The sequence below is a fragment of the Melopsittacus undulatus genome, chromosome 4, assembly GCF_012275295.1.
Source record: "Melopsittacus undulatus isolate bMelUnd1 chromosome 4, bMelUnd1.mat.Z, whole genome shotgun sequence".
Classification (NCBI taxonomy): Eukaryota; Metazoa; Chordata; class Aves; order Psittaciformes; family Psittaculidae; genus Melopsittacus; species Melopsittacus undulatus.
Window position 1 is genome coordinate 106,309,870 of NC_047530.1, and position 20,774 is coordinate 106,330,643.

Sequence of the window (20,774 nt, forward strand, 5' to 3'; positions counted from 1 at the left end):
GCAAGAATTGACTCTGAGCTGACAATCAGACTTTTCCATCTGGGCAAGAAAAACATGAACCTGGTGGTTTGTTAAGGACATGCTGGCAGACACTTAAAGACAGCAATGCTAAAGGCACCATTATAATTACCTCAGTCAGAGACTTGAGCACATAGATTTACTTGAAAACCAGTTCCCTGGTCGACAGGACCTCTGTGGAAATACACTGCTGAAAGAATGTGTAGATTTTAGTCACTTCATTCAATGTTACTTATCCTTACTGGCAGTGTTACACATTGCCACTATTAACTGAAGGCGTTGGATTGTTCTATAATGAGGGGAATGACTTAAGACATAAGAAGTCACTTTATGGATCTCAAAAACTGACTGGTAGGTTGAAGCTCTGTCTTTTGAAACTCAAAGTGCTCGTCCCTTGTTTACATAGCTTAAATTAAGCACCAGAGGGGCTCACGTATATTCAGATGAATGGGAAAGATGTGCCCTTCAGTCTGTTTCACAACAGCTCAAAGTGAACGTAACCACCTTAAAACAAAGGGAAGCTTTCATCCTTGTTCCTACAACTCCACACAAGAATCTGAATTGAGATGTGATTGAGCAACAAGAAGAAAGTGAGCAGACCTCATTCTTAACTGTGGAAGAAGTCATTTCAATAGAAAAGTGTTAGCCAGCTTCACAAAATGTCACTAACAGGATAAAAATGGTCCCTTAGTATTTCCCGGTTTCATTGCTCCTCCCACAATGACATTTTCCACTCAAATGTGCATTGCTGAACAGGGTTATACAGGACAATGAGAGGGGAAAATGTGGGGGAAAAGTTGCTATTTAGAATACGTTTTGTGTTACTGTTATCTTTTGCTCTCAGTCTTCAAAGCAGGAAGAAACAAGCTCAGGCTGATTTTTGTGGTGCAATTCGCACTCCTCCAATTTAACTTATTCATTTTGCACTTGCTGTATTCAAAGATCTGATCTATTTGAAATATAAGCAAACAGCCTTTCTTCCCAAAGCAACCAGGATAACCCATGGCTGCTCGACTGGACCCAGAAGGTTCAGTTCTGGAGTCAGCAGCAGTGTCCTACAATGACACTGTTTGACCTATGCTCCTCCAATGGGCCGGGGCTGGCAACAATCTCAGCTTCAGCCATCAAAACATTCCTTTGTGGCCAGGAGCCCTTCTGCTTTCTCTGAAGTATCTGGTGTCAGTTTTAACAAGAGGGGAAACAGACGTTCGTCACCATTAATTCGTTGGACAATTAAGCTGGTGATCTCTGACCTCCCACCATTATTGGCTTTCAGAGCCAGGGTAAAGACCCTGCAGATATCTGTTCTCTGTCATTCCCCGCGAGCTGCCCTAGTATTTTATTTACTCAAAGGCTTAGCTTTTGCCCACCACCAGCCAAATGTATATGCTCTGTAATAAAAATGGTTAATAAGCTGTCGCAGACAGCGACATTAATCTTGGAGCGAGGATAACAGCAAGCAAATGGAACAGCTGGCTGTCAGGAAAGCATGTGAGGGGGAATTATACATTTATTTAGATTTATGTACGTATTAGAAGTGTCTGTCCCTGGTTGCAGCTGTTTTTGGTGTGTTGGGCTAGCTTGGGCATCTGGCACTGCTCTGAAGCAGTTAGGGGCTTCATGCTGCATGGTGTGGGATTGCTGCATGGTGATGTCTTCTTGTTAACTGAAGTTGGATGAAGCTTGGAGCAACCTGCTCTAGTGGAAGGTGTCCCTGCCCATGGCAGGGGGTTGGAACTGGATGAGTGTTAATGTCCCTTCCATCCCAAACCATTCTAGGCTGCTATGATTCTTCCGTCGTTTTCCAGGACATCAATACCTAAGTTTTGCTCTCTCCTGGAGTCCAAATCAATACCTCATTCTAATTCTGCCCCCAGGACTGTAGGGAAACAAGTGAAAGCGCAGGGCTTTGTGAGCAATGAGGAAATAGTTAATCCAGCCTTGGGACTAAGCTGCTGTTTTGTGTTTATTAGGATGGTGCTCACCACCGCCAGCTCTCAGGGTGGGTGGGAGAGGCGAGACAAGAGCGGGCCAGCTGCCTGCATCATCTGACACTTACGCCATGCAACCTTCAAGCCTCATTTTTCAGTCGTGGCTTTTGAAGCACTTCATTAGCTGATCAGAGGAACCCTCTGCCTTCGCTTTATGACAAGTTTCCTCTTTTTTGTATTCTACCTCCTAATTTTCTCTATTTCTGCTTTTCTTGTTGAGTCCTTCAACTGGTAGCTATAGTAACACCCGTGAATGAGTGACTGTAGTACACTGCTAGGACCCACTCCCCCCATTAAAGCTCTGCTGGGCTTTCAGACACCTGCAATGGCTTGGCACCCTCTCTTATAGGGGTTTTTCCAAACAACAGTCTTAGCTTGGGAGCTGGCTCCATCCTGCTCGCTATTTACAGCTGCAACCCACAATATATTGTGGCAGAAGGAATGAGTCACTGGCAGAGCAATCTGTTACATCAGATAATCACAGATTACCTCCATTAACCTGAATCCCTTCTGTAACCTTTTACAATAATGATCCTAAAAGATGACGCATACACTTGTGTTGCCATCGTGTCTTGGGCTGTCAATGATTTCTGAGGACAATGTTTTCTGTGATTTCAGGGGTGATGTAGCAGGGTGTAACAGTGAGATCTGCAGAAAGGAGATGTTTGTACCTTATTGCTGATGGGGCAAAAACCAGGCTTTGTAGCTAAGCAAGGGAGAAATCTCCCCTAAAACTGACTATGATCATTTGCATCAGCCCTGTTCACCCCTTTCCAGCCTTGCCCTCCCATCCATGTACCACCTCTTTGCTCCAAAGCCAAAGTGTGTGCCAGCACACTTTCCCCTCTGTCAGATTATCCCTGCAGCTAGCAAATGCTCACTGTAGCCAGGCATTTCAGGGTGGTTTCATCCCCTTCTCTCCACATTTCCTTCGTGGAGCGCGTGAAGGCTTGTCATATATCTAGGATTTAATTTATGCTTTATGCATATATCTGTAGCTGCGAATCTGATGTGTTGTTTGCGCAAGGAGAGCTGTGAAGATGGCAGTATAGCCCATGTAGGTGTTCTCATGAGGCTCCCAGCCTGATTTTCACCTTTTTTAGCTTGTTTACATCAACTGCCTGAGAAGTGTTGAGTGAGAAGGGTGAATCCAGCAAGGCATCACTGGAGGACATTCCCTATAGCTGTTGGGCTGTCTCCCTCCACCGTGAGACTAATTTAATGGTCTGCTAGACCACACTAAAATACAGAAGCAGCTCAGGATAAAAACATATTTGGTGCCTGATAACACTTCCTCAGTGCCCTCCTACGTGAGTGTCCACATCAGCACCTTTGCTGGGCTAGTGTCTCAGGTGGGATTAAACATAGGAGGTGATCCTATGGTAATGCAATGATTCAGTAGAGTATTTGCATGGACAAAGGGCTGCAGAGTCATTTTGCATCAGGCTCTGTCTAGCTCAGACCTGCGTGTTTCATCTCTAAACATCTGGGGCCTGCCATTCTTCTTGCTGGAGACTAGGAATGAGTACTCACATGGAGTATTTATATGCTTGAGGAACTTTGTCTTCTGCCTCCTTCATGGAGACTCTTCACTGTTCCTTTCTTGCTTTTCTGGTGGCTGTTTTCCTGACCCAGACATAAACTCATGTAACCTGAAAAGCGTGCTGTTGTTTATGCATAGAAAGCAAACCACATCTGGATTTCTGGGTTCTTATCAGAGCATCTCAAAGCTTTACCAAGTCTACCGATTAGGTGGAACTAACATAATAAATCAGTCAGGCCAAATAAAACAGACTGTCTCAAATCATTAATTTTTTCATGGCATTCACTAAAATTCCTTTCCTTAGCCCTGCTGGTGAGTTTATTTAGGTGAGGGCAAAAAAAAACCCAGGAAAGAACACAAGTCTCAGAGCTTGGCTACAGACTGTTGATAAGAACACACTTGAATTCTCACCTCCCCTCCAGCTGGATCTGCTCCCCACAGTTCAGAAATACTCCTTCCAAGACTCAGATGTCAGGAACACAGCGGCTAAGTTCTTTTTTTAGAGACTACAGAACTATTTGCAGTAGAAGAAGCCCACACAGCTCTTTGACAGGGACAGACAGAACCCACATCGTTCCCTGCTCCAGGCTGGGTTTTTGCGTGTTCTCCTGCTAGAACTGGCACCAGAGTTTTCGGAAGAGCTGAGCCTCATGCAGTTGCTTGTACCAGGGCTGGGTTTCCTTCTGCCTGTGTCACGCTTCCCATTGTACTGCTGTGTTGCAAAACATCAGAGTTGAACAATGTGGAGCAGCAATTCAACAGAGCCTCCTTAGGCTTCTAGTCATTTTCCTCAGAGTCTAACTAGGACTCACAAGTCCCTTCAAGATAGTTTGACTTTAGGGGCCAGCCCTAAAAACATTTGGGTTGCCTGAGGAGCACCATTGAATCATCATAGAACCATAGAATACCAGGTTGGAAGGAACCTTGTGAATCATCTGGTCCAACCTTTCTAGGCAAGGCATGCCCTAGACTAGATGCCTGTCCTGGGTTCAGCTGTAGCAGTTATTTTTCTCCTTCTTAGTAGCTGGTGCAGTGCTTAAACCATAACGATGTCCTAGCACCTTGTTCATCTTAATCTTACAAGTGTTCAACAACTGGGAATCCACCACTTTCCTGTGGAGGTTATTTCAATGGCTGATAGTTCTCACTGTGGGAAATTCTCCTTGTGTCCAGTCAGCATCTTCCCAGGAGTAACTTATGCCCATTGTCCCTCATCTTTTCCATGTGAGTCCTTGTAAGAAGAGAGTCTCCATCTGCTTTGTAGTCACTCTTTAAATACTGGAACATGGTGATGAGGTCTCCCCTGAGCCTTCCTTTCTCAAGGCTGAACAAGTCCAGCTCTCTCAGCCCTTCTTCATATCAATCCATGAGCACTACAGATGCTCCTGGGCAATCTGCATGGGCAATGGGCAAGACATTGACTATAGGGGGTGATGAGTTGCATTTGCAGGTTTGGAGGTGCCAGTTTAGCAGCTTGCGTGCATGTTACTAAACCCAGGGTAATAAATATATTGAACAGGTCATAAGTTTAAAAAGCCATTGCTTAAAGAGGAGTTCCTTCCTGGAAAGATGTTATCAATCCCGATTCAAGCAGGATTTCTGGAGCAGGGATTTGCATTTTTCCTTGGAAGAATGGGAAGCAAGTCTCCTACAGTCTATGTAAATCTCAGCTGTGCAAATTAACGTAAGGGAACAGGTTAGGAATGTGGGAATTTAGATTCACTTGAACATTTAGATATGGGCAGGCTGTGTTCCTTGTTTAATTTCTATGTGCTTCAAAACATGTGATGGTTGAGAACATTTCTGACAAAAGAATCTTCCTTTCTCAGAATGAAGTTCTGTCAGAAATGAAAGGGTTTTGCAGGCAAGTGTCTACTTGAAAGAAGGATTTGCTTTTTCTAGCTTCTTTTTGACAATATAGAAACATCATTTTAACAAAGCAAAGAATGTCAATTTACCATACCCATTTTGTTCGAATGATATAATGTATCTTAATACTCCATTTGATATGTTCTACGATAATGTTTTGACGTTAGAGAACTGAGATGACTCAAATGTTATCAAAATGAAGCGGTTTAATGTCTTTTAAATCAGAATTTTCTGGAACTTTGAAATACTGACTCTCAGCTCCAGTTTGGAGGAAGACTCTACTGAGAGATTTAGCATTTGTAGCAGAGCGATGACCTTGGTTCTCAACAGCTCTGTTCAAAAGGTTCATCTCCCATAACAATCATTGATAATGAAGTGTTGCACACAAATGTTTTCTGTTACCTACACCGCTGATGGATAAAATCTCTTTATACTCCCCAAGTTCAGACAGCATAGGCTCTGCATGCTCCTGCAAGAGACCTTACAGGTCCAGAAGCAGCTTCCAAAGGAGCTTGTTGCATTGTCTCTTCTGCTCTTGTTACCAACTCCAATGTTGAATACTATCCAGGCACCTTCCAGTTTGAAGCCATCAACTCAGTGCATCTCAACAGCCTGTTGAGCCAATGCATGCTAATGCATTCCAAACACAACTAAACTGCCTGGATTTGTGCCAGTAGCCTAGGTTACTTTGAGGTCAAGAGTAAGAAGTTAAAATTTTGGAGTCTGCTTAAATTTACTATTTTAGATGATGTGGTTTTATTTTTATAAGATTTACTGTTTGTGGTTTTTTAAGGTTGTAAATCTTCAGTATATGTTCTGTCTTCTGCATTATTTTTTGTGGCATAAAAGCTGATGATCTCCTTTTCCTCATTCATCAGCTACAGATAAACACAATACAGCTAAAATACAAGGCATAAAAGAGAGAGATACTGTAATACACAGACTAAAGGTGCTTACACAGGGGAAAACTAAACCGTATCCAGGGAAATCAGGTAACCAAACAGCTCCCTGTTACCACGTCTATGTGGTAACAGCAAAACTTAGGCACATTGTATGTGAACTGGCCCAGAAAAGTCAAAGAAAACTTGTTGAAATAGTCTCAAATTTCCCTTAAAATACCCATTGGAGGATGTAGGTGATCCGTATGGAGAGTGCCACAGTCTGGGGTACCTACTGAAGACCAACACTAAAAATCAAAGGTTTTTCAATATAGTTAAGGTCCTTTCAGTGTGTTCTCACTAGGCATAAAGGTAGTTTATGTAAAGACTTCTTTATATTCCTCAAGTAGTACAAAAATGGCCCTGACATATGATAGTCAAGCCCTGAGGATTAGTTTTCAAAGACTAATCCCTTGGCTTCCTGTCCCTTCAGGGCAATGGATGTCATTAAAGTGTATTATTAACATCGCATTATTATTGCCATATAAAATGTGTTATTAAAGTCATGTTTCAGCCACCCACCAGAATCTACAGTACTACTTGCCTTTGTATTTAAATAATAGGTAGATATTCCTACAATAAATATTTGCCTGTGACCATTGACTTCTATAAACCAGAAGGACTTTCAATGCCAGTTGTGTACAAAATGTCCTGCCCTCTGGTCCTCTAGTAACCAGATTGCAAAGCCAGCCTGCCTCTGTTGGGAAGAAGCTTGCATTTTTGCTTACGAAAGTCCCATCTCTGTGGTTCTGAAGGCTTAAACATGAAATGTGTCTGCTGTTCATTTCCAGAAAGCGATGGGATGTTTTACACAGCGGTTGTCAGGCTTATGTATTTGTAGAGGCATGCAGATGATTTATGTGCAAGCATGCTGTGACAGCAGGGAAGATGGGCACAAAACCATTATCGCGGTCTGTGACTATTTAGAGAATTATGTTCATCAAAAAAGGCTGCAAGAGATAAAGGCAGATTAACATTGATAAGAGGAGATACATCACATGGTTCTCTTTTGTGGGCATGTTTGGGCATTTTGTTGTACCTTATGAAACAAGAGCCTCTAAAAACCTATTTGCAGAGGCATTGTGTTCCAATGGATGGTGGACACCTGCCAGCTTTTGAAAACCCATCCCTGATACTCCTCCTTTCCCTTGGGGTGACGTAGAAGGGGATTCATAAAGAGGTTCCTAAAGGTCTTGTGATTAAGTTAGTCAGGAGCATCACCTAAGATCCTGTAAGGATAAAACAGGGTTCCTGTGGGGGGTTTTGTGCTTTCCCAGATGAGAAGGGCAGAGAACAAGCCTTGTCTTTCACTCTTTGAAAACAAACCATCTTTATTTGCTAGTACAGTTGGACTAATACGAAAGAAGAATGGTGAACCTAGGTGAACTTCTACGTGAAGCAGGTCTAAGAAGGGTGAAACTGTTTGCTGTAGAGGCTAAATGTGTTAGATAGGAAAAATCCTTAAGGAAATATGATGGGCTGATAAGTTGCATTCATGCAGTCTCGTTAGGAAAACAAGCAGTTTAACATTGGTATTCTTCTTCTTCACAAATACATGGTTAATCTCTGGGACTCAAACCCCCATGAGGCAAAAGGACATTCAACAGTTCAGGACATTTACCAGGAGCATAAGAACAGACTGAATTTAAGTAGCATAGCTTCTGAAAAAGAAGAATAAATTTTGCAAGCAATGTACCTTCATGTTTAGTTACCCATATCTAATTAATAAGGTTTGGAAGAAAGATCCTGCTTTCCAAATGCTTTAGAAACAGCTTTCTAAGATCTTCCTCTGAAGCTGCCTGAGACCTGTCCTGTGCTAGACAAACCATTTGTTTAATATGGCAATGTTACATATACCATATAGTTACATGCACTTTGGTGGGAGAGAATGAGCAAAGTAAGGCTGGCAAGAGAAGAAATGTAAACTTCTTTTGAGTGGAATAATGTTGAATTTTGGACTACTAATATTTTTTTTGAGTTTGCTTCACTGCTTTCATGTGTAATCAAGGCCTTGCAATCAGAATGTACACAGCTTTGTACTGTTGGGAAGGACTTGGATAAGAGCCTGGCTACCGTTGTGAAATGGAAGATAGATACAAACTGTAGTCATCCTTCAGGGATCTGTAGACACTTTACCTAACTTGTGGATTAACAGGATTGCAGATACTACAGTTGAAGGCAATGAAATGTTTGGCCATCTTGGCTTAGCCAGGCCTGACTGCATGGGGTGTGATGCAGGGTTATCAGCTTGGTCAAGAAGAGAGCAAAAGTATGAAGCCAGCTGAGCCATGCTTAAAAGCCATCTTGGATGGTAGCATGAGGCACAAATGGAACATGCCACAGGCAGGATGCTGGAATGAATTCATCCATCATTATGTTTATCTCTGGCTATGGAATACCTTTGATCAACTGAGCTGCAGCATGGTTTGATCCTGTTAGCAAGATAGCAGGCTGAAGGCCTTGGCATCAGCTCCTTGTTCTGTCTCTGAGTTCTGTCATTTTGGACAAGCCATTTAGTATCTCACTGGCTTATTGACATGAAGGTATTCTACCTCCTCTTGGTGTTAACAGAGTAAGCATATCTTGCATAGCAGAAGCAAAAAAAGTAGGCACTTTAGGCTAAGGGTAGGTTCTGCTTGCAAACGTTTTACATGTGTGCCTCCGGTAATGTCTCTGTCTTTACAAGCAGAGATCAGAGCTAGATTTGCCATCCAGCATCACAAGATGCTGTGATAAATGCCATGTATTTTTCAGTAGGTAGGATGTAGAGCAAATGCTTTTGTTTCCTGTAGGACTAGTTGACATGTCAGAGAATTAGCTTCAATCCTGCTCGCAAATGCTGAGTTAAGTGCATGCAAGGGAGTGGAGCTGAGATTTCATGCTGTCGCTGGGAGTTCACCTTGTGCCATTTATCAGCAAACCAAGGTTTTAAAGCAGTCAGACCCCTCAACACCACACTGATGGAACCCACATCTAAATATGGCACATCTGTCAAGCCTTGCCCTGAGAAGCTGCCTTGAAGGTTACAAGTCCTCTTGTCCAGAAGAGACAGTGCAATCAAGGCAATGTGTGAAAAGCTTCCCTTTGCAACCTGCACAATTACTGACCTATTCAGAGAAACCTTCCCCTTTAGCTTTTAGCTCTTCTAGACAATTTATCCTGTCTCAGCTGTCTTGCTGCATTATGTCCTTCAAACCCCCTAGAATTAACGTTTGGAGCCAGCAGTGTTTGCTGGCTCCACAAGAGAAGCTGAGAGCAGAAAGGTCAGGTCGATTAAAGCACTTGATCAGTATCTTTAACATAAAGACGTCACAGGCAAAACAGTAACGCTACTTCACGCTCAGCTAAGAGCAAATGATTCATCAGGCAAGGCTGCTTATTTTTGGAGGATGGCCACAAAAGAGGAGAGAACACGCTGGCTGTATCGATCACAGTTGTAACAGGGCACTGCAGAGCCCTCCTCCAGTTTTGATGGGAATTTAAAGTCGGAAATACATCATCCGATGTAAATATGTCAATGAGTGTTTTACATCAGCTGGGTTTTACAAACTTTGCAGAATCGTTTTGTCGCTGCACAAATCTCAGAGCAGCCATTTAGAGCAAAGGGCTATTTTGCAATGCTCTGCACAGCCTGATGCTGCTGAAGATGCAACCATTTTGTGAGGGCTTCTGTAAAGGTGGCTGGAGAAGCGGGTGTGCTGTGAAACCTCTGGTGCTTCAGCCCAGGGGGAAGACCTTCACTGGATGAAGATGCAGCAGTGTTGAGGAGATGAGCCCGAAAGGATGCTTTTATCTGGCTTATCCTGCCTCCTGTGTCCAGAAATGATTGGAAGCACTGTTCTAGCAAGAAAGCTCTGGCCAAGCAGCTTCATGTGCTGCCTCCATGCCTGCTCATACCTTAAACAGACAGCTCCTCCCTGCCCCCTTACAGCACCATGGTCTGTCTGCTCTTTGGTAAGAACAGAGCAGGTCTCTGCAGTGGGAGAAGGAAGTGTTCATACATGGAAGTGGGATGAGCTGCACTGGGAGCTGGCAGCCTGAGGAAGGGATCCAGAAATCTACATTCAAACCCTGAGGCTGTCGAAGGGGGATAATCCTGTTCTGACACCTGCCCAGCAGCTTCCTTCCCTCCTTGTCCTCTTCTTCCTTCCCATCCCTCTCCCAGTGCTAACAAATACATGCTTACTTCATTTAATTCCCATGGCGGTTTGACATCAAGACATAGAACTCCTCAAAGTTTACAAGAGAAATCAGTGTGAGGAAAAACATGAAGCAATAGTTCAGGGGAAAAAATGCGGCCAAAGAGAATGACTGGTGAAGAGAGGAAGTGAGAATTCCAGGAGGAAGGATCATTCCCCAGAGGGGTTTGTGAAGGGAGGGTGCAGAGAAGTGTCAGTATGGTGTGATGAGGCATGAGGGCTGGAGCACAAAGGAAGGTGCCACTGGAAGAAAGGCGAGTGGAGGTGGCAGACAGGAGCAGTTATGCAGGATTGATGGAGCATGCTTTCAGGGAGATGAAAGCCAATGAAAACCCTTTGGGTTGCTGAATCCTGTGGGAGCTGTTGAACAGATGATCACAGTTCTCACCCAGCCCACAAAGTGCACCCTGTGGCATACCTAGGACCTTCAGCACGCACGACTAGGCATTGTATACTGCAAGAGACCAAGGCAGCCTCTCTGATACAGGGGCTAGAGGGATGAGAGAGGAAATTACTTTAGCTGCAGTGTTTGGGATGCACTGAAGGGTGGAGATTGAAGCAGAATATCTATATATAGAGACCCAAAGGGTCTATCTGTGTTGCATGATACTGCCTAGTGTGGAGACAGTCACAGCTTCACAGCTCTCTGTGCTTTGCTGCAGACCAATTCCAGGAAAGGGGAGTATAACTGTGCTCCTGGTAGTCTAAACAAGCTAGTTCCTTTATGGCTACTGCAAATATCTCTGCTCCACATTGCATAATGTAGGCATATACGGTAAGATCTTGTCAGTAAGGACTTTAATTCGAGGCAAGCTCTGCAATGGCAAAACCATTGGCCACTAAAAGCAAAGGAATAAAAGGTGAGATGCAGAAGGAGCACTCCTGCAGCAGAGGTTATGCTGTGTGAGCAGCAACACCCCACAGAGAGAAATACTTCACATTCTTTATCCAGGCTCATGTTTTCCCTGTAATGGTCTGCTACCTTTTGAGTCAGTGCTCGCCTAATTTAGCCTGCAATATCAAGTAGTACCCAACACACCCTCAATCTGCAGTTGTGACTCTACCAGCCCCTCTACAGAATTAACTCAGCTCTGAATTAGTCACTCGACGTGCCAGCGCATGTAAAACAGACTCCAGTGAATCACATTTTGTGTGCAGGGACTGAACTGCAGTAAATACAGCAAGTTGGAGAGTCTTAGTCTGCATCTGGGCTTCCGTGTCCACAGGGATACTGTTTCTCTGGTGGCTGCACAGCCTCTCTAAGCATGACAGGCACAATACTGAGATGGGAATGGAACCCCCAGCATCACACCACAGCTCCTGCCCTCTGTGGTAATGCAGATGTGGCAGTGTAAAGGATGTGAGGGCATAAAAGAGAAACCCAGGTGAGACTGGAGTAAAAAATGCCTGATGACAGTAAAACAAGAAAGACAATAAAAGCCTAAAAATGTCCTCTTGGGCAGAGCTGCTTCAGGTCTGAGTGCCCATCTAGCAGACAATGGGGAAGAGCACACACAGCATGTCAGCCTGCATTAGGCTTGCTTGGGCTGAGGAAGCTTAACCCCACAGGCAGTGTGTCACCTAGTGATCCCAGCAAGGAGTGAAATATGCTGGATATGCTAACTCAGAGCCCATGCAGCAAGCAGCCCGCTTGCAAGCTCAGATGTAGCACCCACAGATGCCAGTGATACAGGCAGCAAGGTGCTTATGAAGGAACATGGTTGAGGGTCTTGGACCTTCTTCAGCTAGAGCTGGAGGAAACTGTCTAGGTCATTCCCCTTGAGGACAGTTCAGTTGTCAGGGAAGACAAGAAGGGGAGAAAAGAACCAAAGAGAGATCTTCTGATGAGGACATTATGTTAATTTTATCCCACTGTTGTTCTCCTGTGGAAGCAGCAGTGACCAGTGTGCAGCATCAGCCCTAATGCCATGTTGGCAGTATATGAATGTGAGGGGAGGCTGGTGAGAACTGAATGGTTCTTGGTCTTGGTCTTGTTTCCAGCATTTCTTCTGGGATAGGACAGGGACTCATCCCAAAACCAGAAGGGGGGATCCAGACTGAAAAGATGCGAGCTGTAATTTTACATGATGATTTGACTTGAAATCTCATGATGATTTTACATGATGATTTGACTGTGAAATGACTGTCAGTTGGGGCAGAGATGATGCTCATGCTGCTTGGTTCAGCATTGTCATCTGAACTGGACCTGGCGGGCCACAAGCCTGAGCTCCTAACCTTTAGCAATCTGCTCTGCCAGATACTGTCTCCTCAGTCTCTTGTAGCCAAGGCAAGCTCAGATGTGATCCATATATCTACTCACAGTGTTTCAGCTTTAGTTATTAATGATATCCATAAGAACTGTGACTGGGCTAGTAAACTCTGGATGGGGCTGTGCACCCAAAGTAATCTAACCTGATATTTCTTTCTCTGCAGGGGGTGGAGGGAAACGCAAAGGCAAAAGCAAAAAGTGGAAGGAAATCTTGAAATTCCCTCACATTAGCCAGTGTGAAGATCTCAGAAGGACAATAGGTAAGAGCTTTTCCCTTCTTTGGAGGTATTGCATAAATAAAACATGCTATCAAAACTGCTTCAGCAGAACGGCATTAAGGGTGCTCATCCCTGAATGGAATCAGTTGAGAAATGGGCATGGAATGCACGTACATCTCATGATGCTGCCATGCAAACTCAGTATTTCTGGTTCCTAACAAGTCACTGTGCATCAGGCAGGTGAGATGGGTAAAATTCATTGCAAGGCTTGGGGGCCCTTTTTGCATGCACAGGCTCTACAAGCCAGAGACTTTACATTTGGACAATACCAGCTATGAGACAGGTGCTTTGACTCGGTACCTACCGGGACTAATGTGGCTGTGAAGGGATGTTAAGAAACAAATCCCCTCATCACATCCTGCATTCTCTTGTAATAAGTAGCTTTTTATCAGGGAGGAATTGAGACTTGAAGAAAGCAGAGAGACTGATGATGTAGTTGAAGGTTTTCATTTCAGTCTGGATATGTTAGAAGTAACAGCCACTGCTCTCTGACAGGCAGGTTTGCTCAGCAGTGCCATCCTCTATTCAAACCACAACACAACTTTATGTAGCTTTTTATACAACATATAAGAAAAATTATTAATTCATTTTATTGATGTGAGCCAAACACTGCAGATTTGGAAGAGGTTTGCAGTGGCCATTTCCATAACACAGCATTTCTCCTGCTCATGCCTGCCAAATTTCAGCATTCATCATTGGCAAACAAGGCTAGCAGCTATCTCCTTGAGCATCCTCCACTGGATAACCCAGTGTTACCAGAGGTTGACTTCAGCAACTGAGGTTCCAGCCACTGGCAATGAGTGAACAAATGAAAGGCAAGAAACCGTAACAACTGAGATAACAGGCAGCATAATTTGTCTAACTTGAGTGAGCTCCTGGGGTCTGAGTGACAGTGCCCTGGTGCAATTTACATTTGAAATTCATGGTGTGTTTATGCAGGGAAAATATGTGGAACATTTTGAAGCTCTTTTCATGGTCTCCTTCAGTAAATTTTGCTTCCCTTGTCTGCTGCTGTAGAGCTAAAAGGTAAAGAAATGAGGCAGGAGCAGAGGTTTTTCCAGTTTATAGCCATTCAATAACACACAAACCCTGGCATGATTTCTGAAGGTAGAGAACCTGCTGGAAGCAGATTTGACTTAATATATTGTAATTTGCTTAGGGAATTCTCTCTGTTGTTCCATCAACCTTGGTTCTTACAGGGGACAACAGCACCAAATGAAACACTCGGCTCTTTACAAGAGTATAATATCCTAAATGAGTAGTCTTTGAAAACTGAAGTCTGGCAGTGATTTCTGTTTCTGTAATGTTGTTTCTGGGTTTGTTTTCAGTGTCAGCTTTGTCTTAGGTGCAATTTGTTTTGCATTTCTTTTTGTGAGCAGAGTGGTGAAGTAACAGGGCAGGAGCCATTGTGATGCTCTTGGTGGATTTGGCTTTATTGCAAGGATTACCTGTTGGCTGGGAGTTTTAGCAACTGACTTGCTCACACTGGGAAATCAGGTCCAAATCCTTGTTCTGTGACTGATTTTTATTGAGTAGTTTTCCTGCTGAGCTGGATGTGATTCCGCATGGAATGCTCAGCATGAGGAAGCTCATCTGGCCTTTCTGCCTCTGCCATTTTTCAGTGAATCTAGCTAAGGCTGAAACATCCCAGACAAAGAGTTGCTGTTTATAAACAACTCCTTGCTCATCTGACCCATCTTGGAAGAACCAGATGCACTGTGTCTACGGCATTAAGTTGTTTGCACGTGTGTGGTTGACCTGAGGTGCTCAGGATGGATCTGTTGTACATGCAGATCCATTGCACTGGACTCTGTGCGGTTCATGGTCATCCAGGAACGAGTACTGGTCATTGCGTTCTGGCCTGAAACCATTTCTTTTACTGTCTCTGTCAAGGAAGAACAACTCCCTTGGCTTTAACCCATCTTCATTTGTTATTTTCTGCAAGTCCTTTAGAAGGATCTCAGGACTACAGGTGATTTTGGGAGGGAATGTACTGAAACATCTTTCTTGAGCCATGAGTTCAACTGCTTTCTGACTCGCAGGGATTCCAACTGCTTGGTGTGTTCGCCCATCAGTCCCTACTCTAAAAAGTTCTTAAGCCACTGCTCAGTGCCAGTTGAATCTAATAATGAAATAAAGACCCCAGAGAGGTTTTTTTCCTCCGATCTTTAGGGAAATAGGCAACCAGCAGAGAACCATAGAACCCCAGACTGGTTTGTGTTGGAAGAGACCTTAAAGCTCATCCAGTTCCAACCCCCTCCCATGGGCAGGGACACCTTCCACTGGAGCAGCTGCTCCAAGCCCCTGTGTCCAACCTGGCCTTGAACACTGCCAAGGATGGGGCAGCCACAGCTTCTCTGGGCAAAGAACAACTTTATCCAGTGAAAAAGCTACAGACGCAATTCAGTGTGTTTAGAGATCAAGGCAAATACCAGTAGGTTCTGCTACGCACAGACCTCTTGCCATGTGTCCTCCTCCCAGCATTTTTGGTCAGACACAGTCTTGCCACTTAAGTAAGAAATCACAGCAAGTCTTACAGGGTTGCATGGACTGGAGGATGAGGCTGTTGAGGTTTTGTTGTACTCCTCTTTCCTGGATGCTTCCCAAGAGCCTCTGTGGAAAAACTGGAGGCAGGGATGGGATGGGATGGGATGAGATGGATCTTCTGATTTGACTGCTGCAGAGAAAGGCATGGCTTAGTTTAATGCAGTCATAAGCCATGGCTGGAAAATGCTGCTGTTGTAATTGTGGCAATACAGTCTACATGTGTGTGTAGATGCCCACATTTTGGTGTAAAAATGTGTGTGCTTTTACACCCCACGAAGGTGTACTGAAAAGAGTCTGTGTCTTAAAAAAATAGTGTAGTGTGAAAAGAAATCTGGGAAAAACAGGAAGGCTGAAATAAACCAAGGGTCTGCGACCTGTGTTGACACAATTATGAGTCAGTTCATACCGTTTGGTTCCCTCTGTGTTTACAGGAGACTCTGTGTTTGACTATCCATCATCTGGTGTCTTACTGAAAGCCTTGCTTAGTAAAGCCCTTTTTTCCCTTCCTTCTTGTGCATAGAAATAAAATAAAATCAAAACACCCGAGAGAAACACTGGTTTTTGATAAATAAACAAACTCTGGAAACATCTTTATTAACAGCATCATTTAGCCAAGGAGCTGTTTTGTTGGATTGCACTTAAAAGCAACTTCTTTCCTCCTTTCTTTTTTGTCCAAAGTACGCAACGCCTTTTGCAGGGGAGTTCAGTGCCTGTCATTGTGTGCTAATTATAATTAAATAGGCAAATGGAACAGGGATGCTGCACTAATACCTTTACAGGGCTCTGAGGGAAGCTCCTCTATGTATATTTGTATATTGTGAATGCCTAATACACATTTCTATTTGTAGCCCTCTTTCCAGCTGTATTTCATTGAATCATAGAATGGTTTGGGTTGGAAAGGACCTTAAGTTCATCTAGCTCCAGCCCCTCTGGCTGCATTTGATTGTATTAAACCAGCTATCCCTTTCCAAGATAATACTGGCATTGGTGACCCTTTCAATTGATGACGATTGGTGTTTGAGACACAAGTGACAACAACTCATGTGATGAATGCTGCTAGTAGACGGTGTTCTGCTATCATTAACATTCACAGCTGATGCCTTAGCAAGAGAGATGCTTCAAGGGAAGGGAAAAAATAGCAAGGCACAGCTTTAAAAACTCCTGCATTTGACAAACACGGCATGGAGAGATGCCACAGGTTAGGGATACCCACTAGTTTAAAGGCCATCAGTAAACACGAGTCTAAGAAGAAGTTGTAATTTTAAAGGGCAGAGTGTCTTTTTGATGATAAAAGATTCTGGATGTCTGTAAATATTTCTGAATGACGCAAAAGATTCTGTTGGTTAAAAGAGTGGAATTTTTATTTATTTTGCTCAGACCCATTTTGTGCTTTTTTCTTCCATAAAAAAACCTGCTTGGGTGAAAGAGTCGATTATTCTGATCTTTGGCAAATTTTCTTTCGCAACTGTCCAAATGCTATATAATAAATCAAGACCTTTTTTCCCCCCTAGATTGAAGGTTGTGGGGAAGCTGCCACAGAATGTGGCTGCTGTTTGTTGCATAGAGTGGTTTGTTGCATTATTGCAGAAAACTTTAACTCCTTCAGTGAAGCAGTTGCTGGTTGTGCATTGTGCTCATGTAGAAGGGAGAACTCTGATGATTTCTCATGTTATATATTTATATCATAGAATCATAGAACAGTTAGGGTTAGAAAGGACTTTAAGATCATCCAATTCCAACCCCCCACTATGAACAGGGACACCTCACACTAAACCATATGAATCATATTCACTGAGATGTCACAGTAAGAAAGATCAGCCCCATTAATACAGATTTGGCCACGCTTGGTTTAAAAAGAGAAAATCAAAACCCCTCCCTGTGCTGCTTAACCTCTTAGATGACATTTGTATCCCATTTATCAAGGGTAGAAGTAGCTTGAACTTCCAAATGCTTTTCAGTGATGTTAAAAATACACTTCTGCTTGAGAAACACTTTGTAGAGGTGGTGAACAGAGTAAGTGGGGCAGAATTGAAGCCACAGAGTTCACCTGCTCACTTTTTACAAAAACTGTCCCCTTTTCCTCTTTTTTGTGTTGTACTTTTTCAGACATGATCAAGACCTTCACTTATTTTATTTCACTTACTTTGCACTTTATCTACCTGGAAGCATACTGATAGTGCAGGGTCTGCAATGGGATTCAGACCCACCTAAATGAGGTTTTTGAGCCACCAGCATGGGCGCTGGTAACAATCAAGAAGCAGCAGTATGGACGTGAGTGACAGAAAGATGCTCGAGTATTCATCCAGCTTCCTAGAAATGCTTTGCAGCCTGCACTGAGCTCCATCCTGTGGCAGAAAGACTGCTACTGTCCCCCAGTTATCTCATTTAGAGGGCACCCCTGCTCTGCTCCATGGTGCTGGGGCATCTGTCATTAATTCCCACCAGCAGTTCTTGGGTTCCTTGGCTTCAGAGGTTTGCCAGCACTGCAAAGATATAAACACATGGGTGAGGGGTCTTGGGAAAGGGAAGTGTGAGTTTCCAGGCTTGCTCACAAGGGAAGCTGCCTCTGTGAGAGCAAGTGATAAGATGGCATAGTGATGTTCATTGCAGGATGTGTATCTGCTCAGGGAATGCAGGGGCAGTAAAGAAACACAGTGCATCGGCAGACCCCAGGACCTGCGTCTACGAGGTGGTATCACTTATAAAGCTAATATCACCTATAAAGCTCAGGCACTGAAACCAGGAAAGAGAAGGCATCACAAGCCCAAGCTGACAAAAACCACAAAGAACCAGCCAGTTTTCTCTCCACCAAATTCTTCAGCTCTGATGTTTGCAGTGATTAAAAAGCAAGGTTTAGAAGTGTAATCCTGAAGCCAACAAATAGATCATAGGAAAGAGCTGCTAGCTTGCCTTCCGCTGTGAATAACGGAGCACAACTAGTTATAACTTCTGTGATTGTCTCACAGTATCAGTCTGAATACTGCATCTTTGTGTCATGGGTTTGGCTAAAAATTGAATTTGAGGTTTTGAGGGTTTTTTTCTTTTTTTTTGTAATAAGCATCAGCTTTTCTTGGGAAAAAAAAAGATTTCTATTTTTATTGGAAATAAGTTTTTCAAGAAATAGTCAGGATTCCATGACATGAAGCAGCAACAGGAATTGTCTCCTCATTTCTTTCCAAACAAGTAGGCGCATGGGTGGTCGTGTTGGAAAGATGCTGGTGGTGTGTGTGCATGCAGCCAGAGCCGAGTACCCAACACGGAGCTGTACAGCACGGCTGGGAAGCGCTAGGTGTTCTGCAAGCCTGGGGAGCTGGATCAGTGCAGTAGAAAATACTATCCAGTAAAAAAAAGACACCATAATGTGTCATTGTTCTACTGTTCATTGAAATATATTTCCAGAGAAATTAAAGCCGGAGCTGATAAACACATAGACTCACAAATAACTTTTTATTCACACCAGATGGGGTGGGTTTTCTTCCTCAGTTAGAATAATGCTCTGTATGATCTACGTACCCTTAGATATCTGCAGCTTAAGATATATTTCAGTCACTAGCAGCAATAGCAAAGTGCTATATTGCTGGTGTTCTTGCATTACCCAAGTACCAGCTCCTAACCTCGGTGGTTGTTACCAGCCCAGGCTGCTGGGTGCTGGCAGGGCTCTGTATCATCCCTTGGGATCATGTTTATTGCACCAGCACTGAAGGGCTGGTTGTGGTGCTGCGGCATGGGTAGTCCCTTTGATACTGGAGTGGTACCTAAGAGAAAACCTCCCCAGATGAGTTGTTCTCTGTAATGGCTGTCCAGGGAGTGAGTACAGAAAGAGCACAGGGACGAACCCAAGAAGGACTGAAAGCAAAGCTAGAAGAATGGCTGAGAGCTGTGGATAGGATTTATTGCTCTGGAAAAAGTTGGGCAGATATTTTTGGGTACCATTAATGCAGAAATAAACCTCAAACTGATTTATTTCTAACAAAGAAACAAAGTCCTTCCCCTTGAAAGTCCCTGCAAACTTCCCTTCCCCCTCACTTTCTTTGTTTCTTTCTTCCACAGTAGACACAACTTTCGCCTCTCTTCTTTGAGCCGAAAGGTCCTTGTTGCTCCTTCGAAGTACAGTTTATGTAATCTTTCCAGCATAGACCTTGCCTTCAGCTGTACCCTTGTAGTTTCTTGTATTCATGATATGGGACAGCACATCAAATCCATCTAAATTAAATTATATACTCTTCAGAGGCAGGAACTGGCCTCTTGATAGAAACTGTTCCAGCACATGAAATGATATGGCTGATGTCAAAACCATATTGTTTGTTTACAAACCCACAGTTGGTTCAGTTCCTTTCTTTAAAATCCTTCACATTCAACTGTAATTCTATCATAAACATAGGTTTCTAGTGCTCTAATGATGGACAAACAGAGCAATGTTTGGTGCCCTTGTAAGATTAGCTGTATCCAGTTTATAGCAATGGGTGGAATTGAGAAGGGTTGGGGTTTTTTAATGCCATCACTGAAAGTATGTGAAAAACAAGCTGGTTTATGCATCTAGTGAGACTCAAGACTAACACGGGGAGAGCAGGCAGCTCGCAGGCTGCTTGTACTTGACAGCTTCCAGGACGGGAAAGGGACGCAGGGGAAATGAGTTGAAATGATCTCAGCCCACGTTCTATTTACAGAATTTATTTCACAAGAATTAATCCATTAAGTATTACCTTGGCACTGGCAATCCAGAAAGAACCCAAGAAAGACGTTGCTATTCTCCATCAAGAACAGGCAGCAAATCCACATCTTCTTACCAAACAGTGAGTCCACACCAGTCCTTGTGCAATGGAAAGCCTCCAAAGGGACAAATATTGTCACTAAACCTCTGTATTTGTATTCCACGGCAAGGGCTGTATTTGGGGCAATAAATTCTTCACAAATTAAGAAGGGAAAAAAAATGGCATGCCACCCTTTCAATTATTTCCAGAAGTTATTACAGGGATATGCAGAAAAGGAATTAGAAGATAATACAGTCTTTTAAAAGATCCATTTCATCTCTTACTGAAAATAGAATAGATATTGTGAGCTGCAGGGTTTTTCATTATCTTATTAGGTAATACAAGTTGTTAAGGCTAATTAATACTTCTGC

The 20,774-nt window shown here is 43.4% G+C and overlaps 1 protein-coding gene across 1 annotated transcript in view; it reads left to right on the forward strand.

Annotated features, from left to right (window-relative positions):
- Positions 1–20,774, forward strand: part of GRK5 (G protein-coupled receptor kinase 5) — a 163,126-nt gene that overhangs the window by 57,387 nt on the left and 84,965 nt on the right. The window contains exon 2 of the mRNA XM_013130417.3: positions 12,992–13,087. Within this exon, the coding sequence (XP_012985871.2) occupies positions 12,992–13,087 (96 nt within the window). The remainder of the gene's footprint in view (positions 1–12,991; positions 13,088–20,774) is intronic.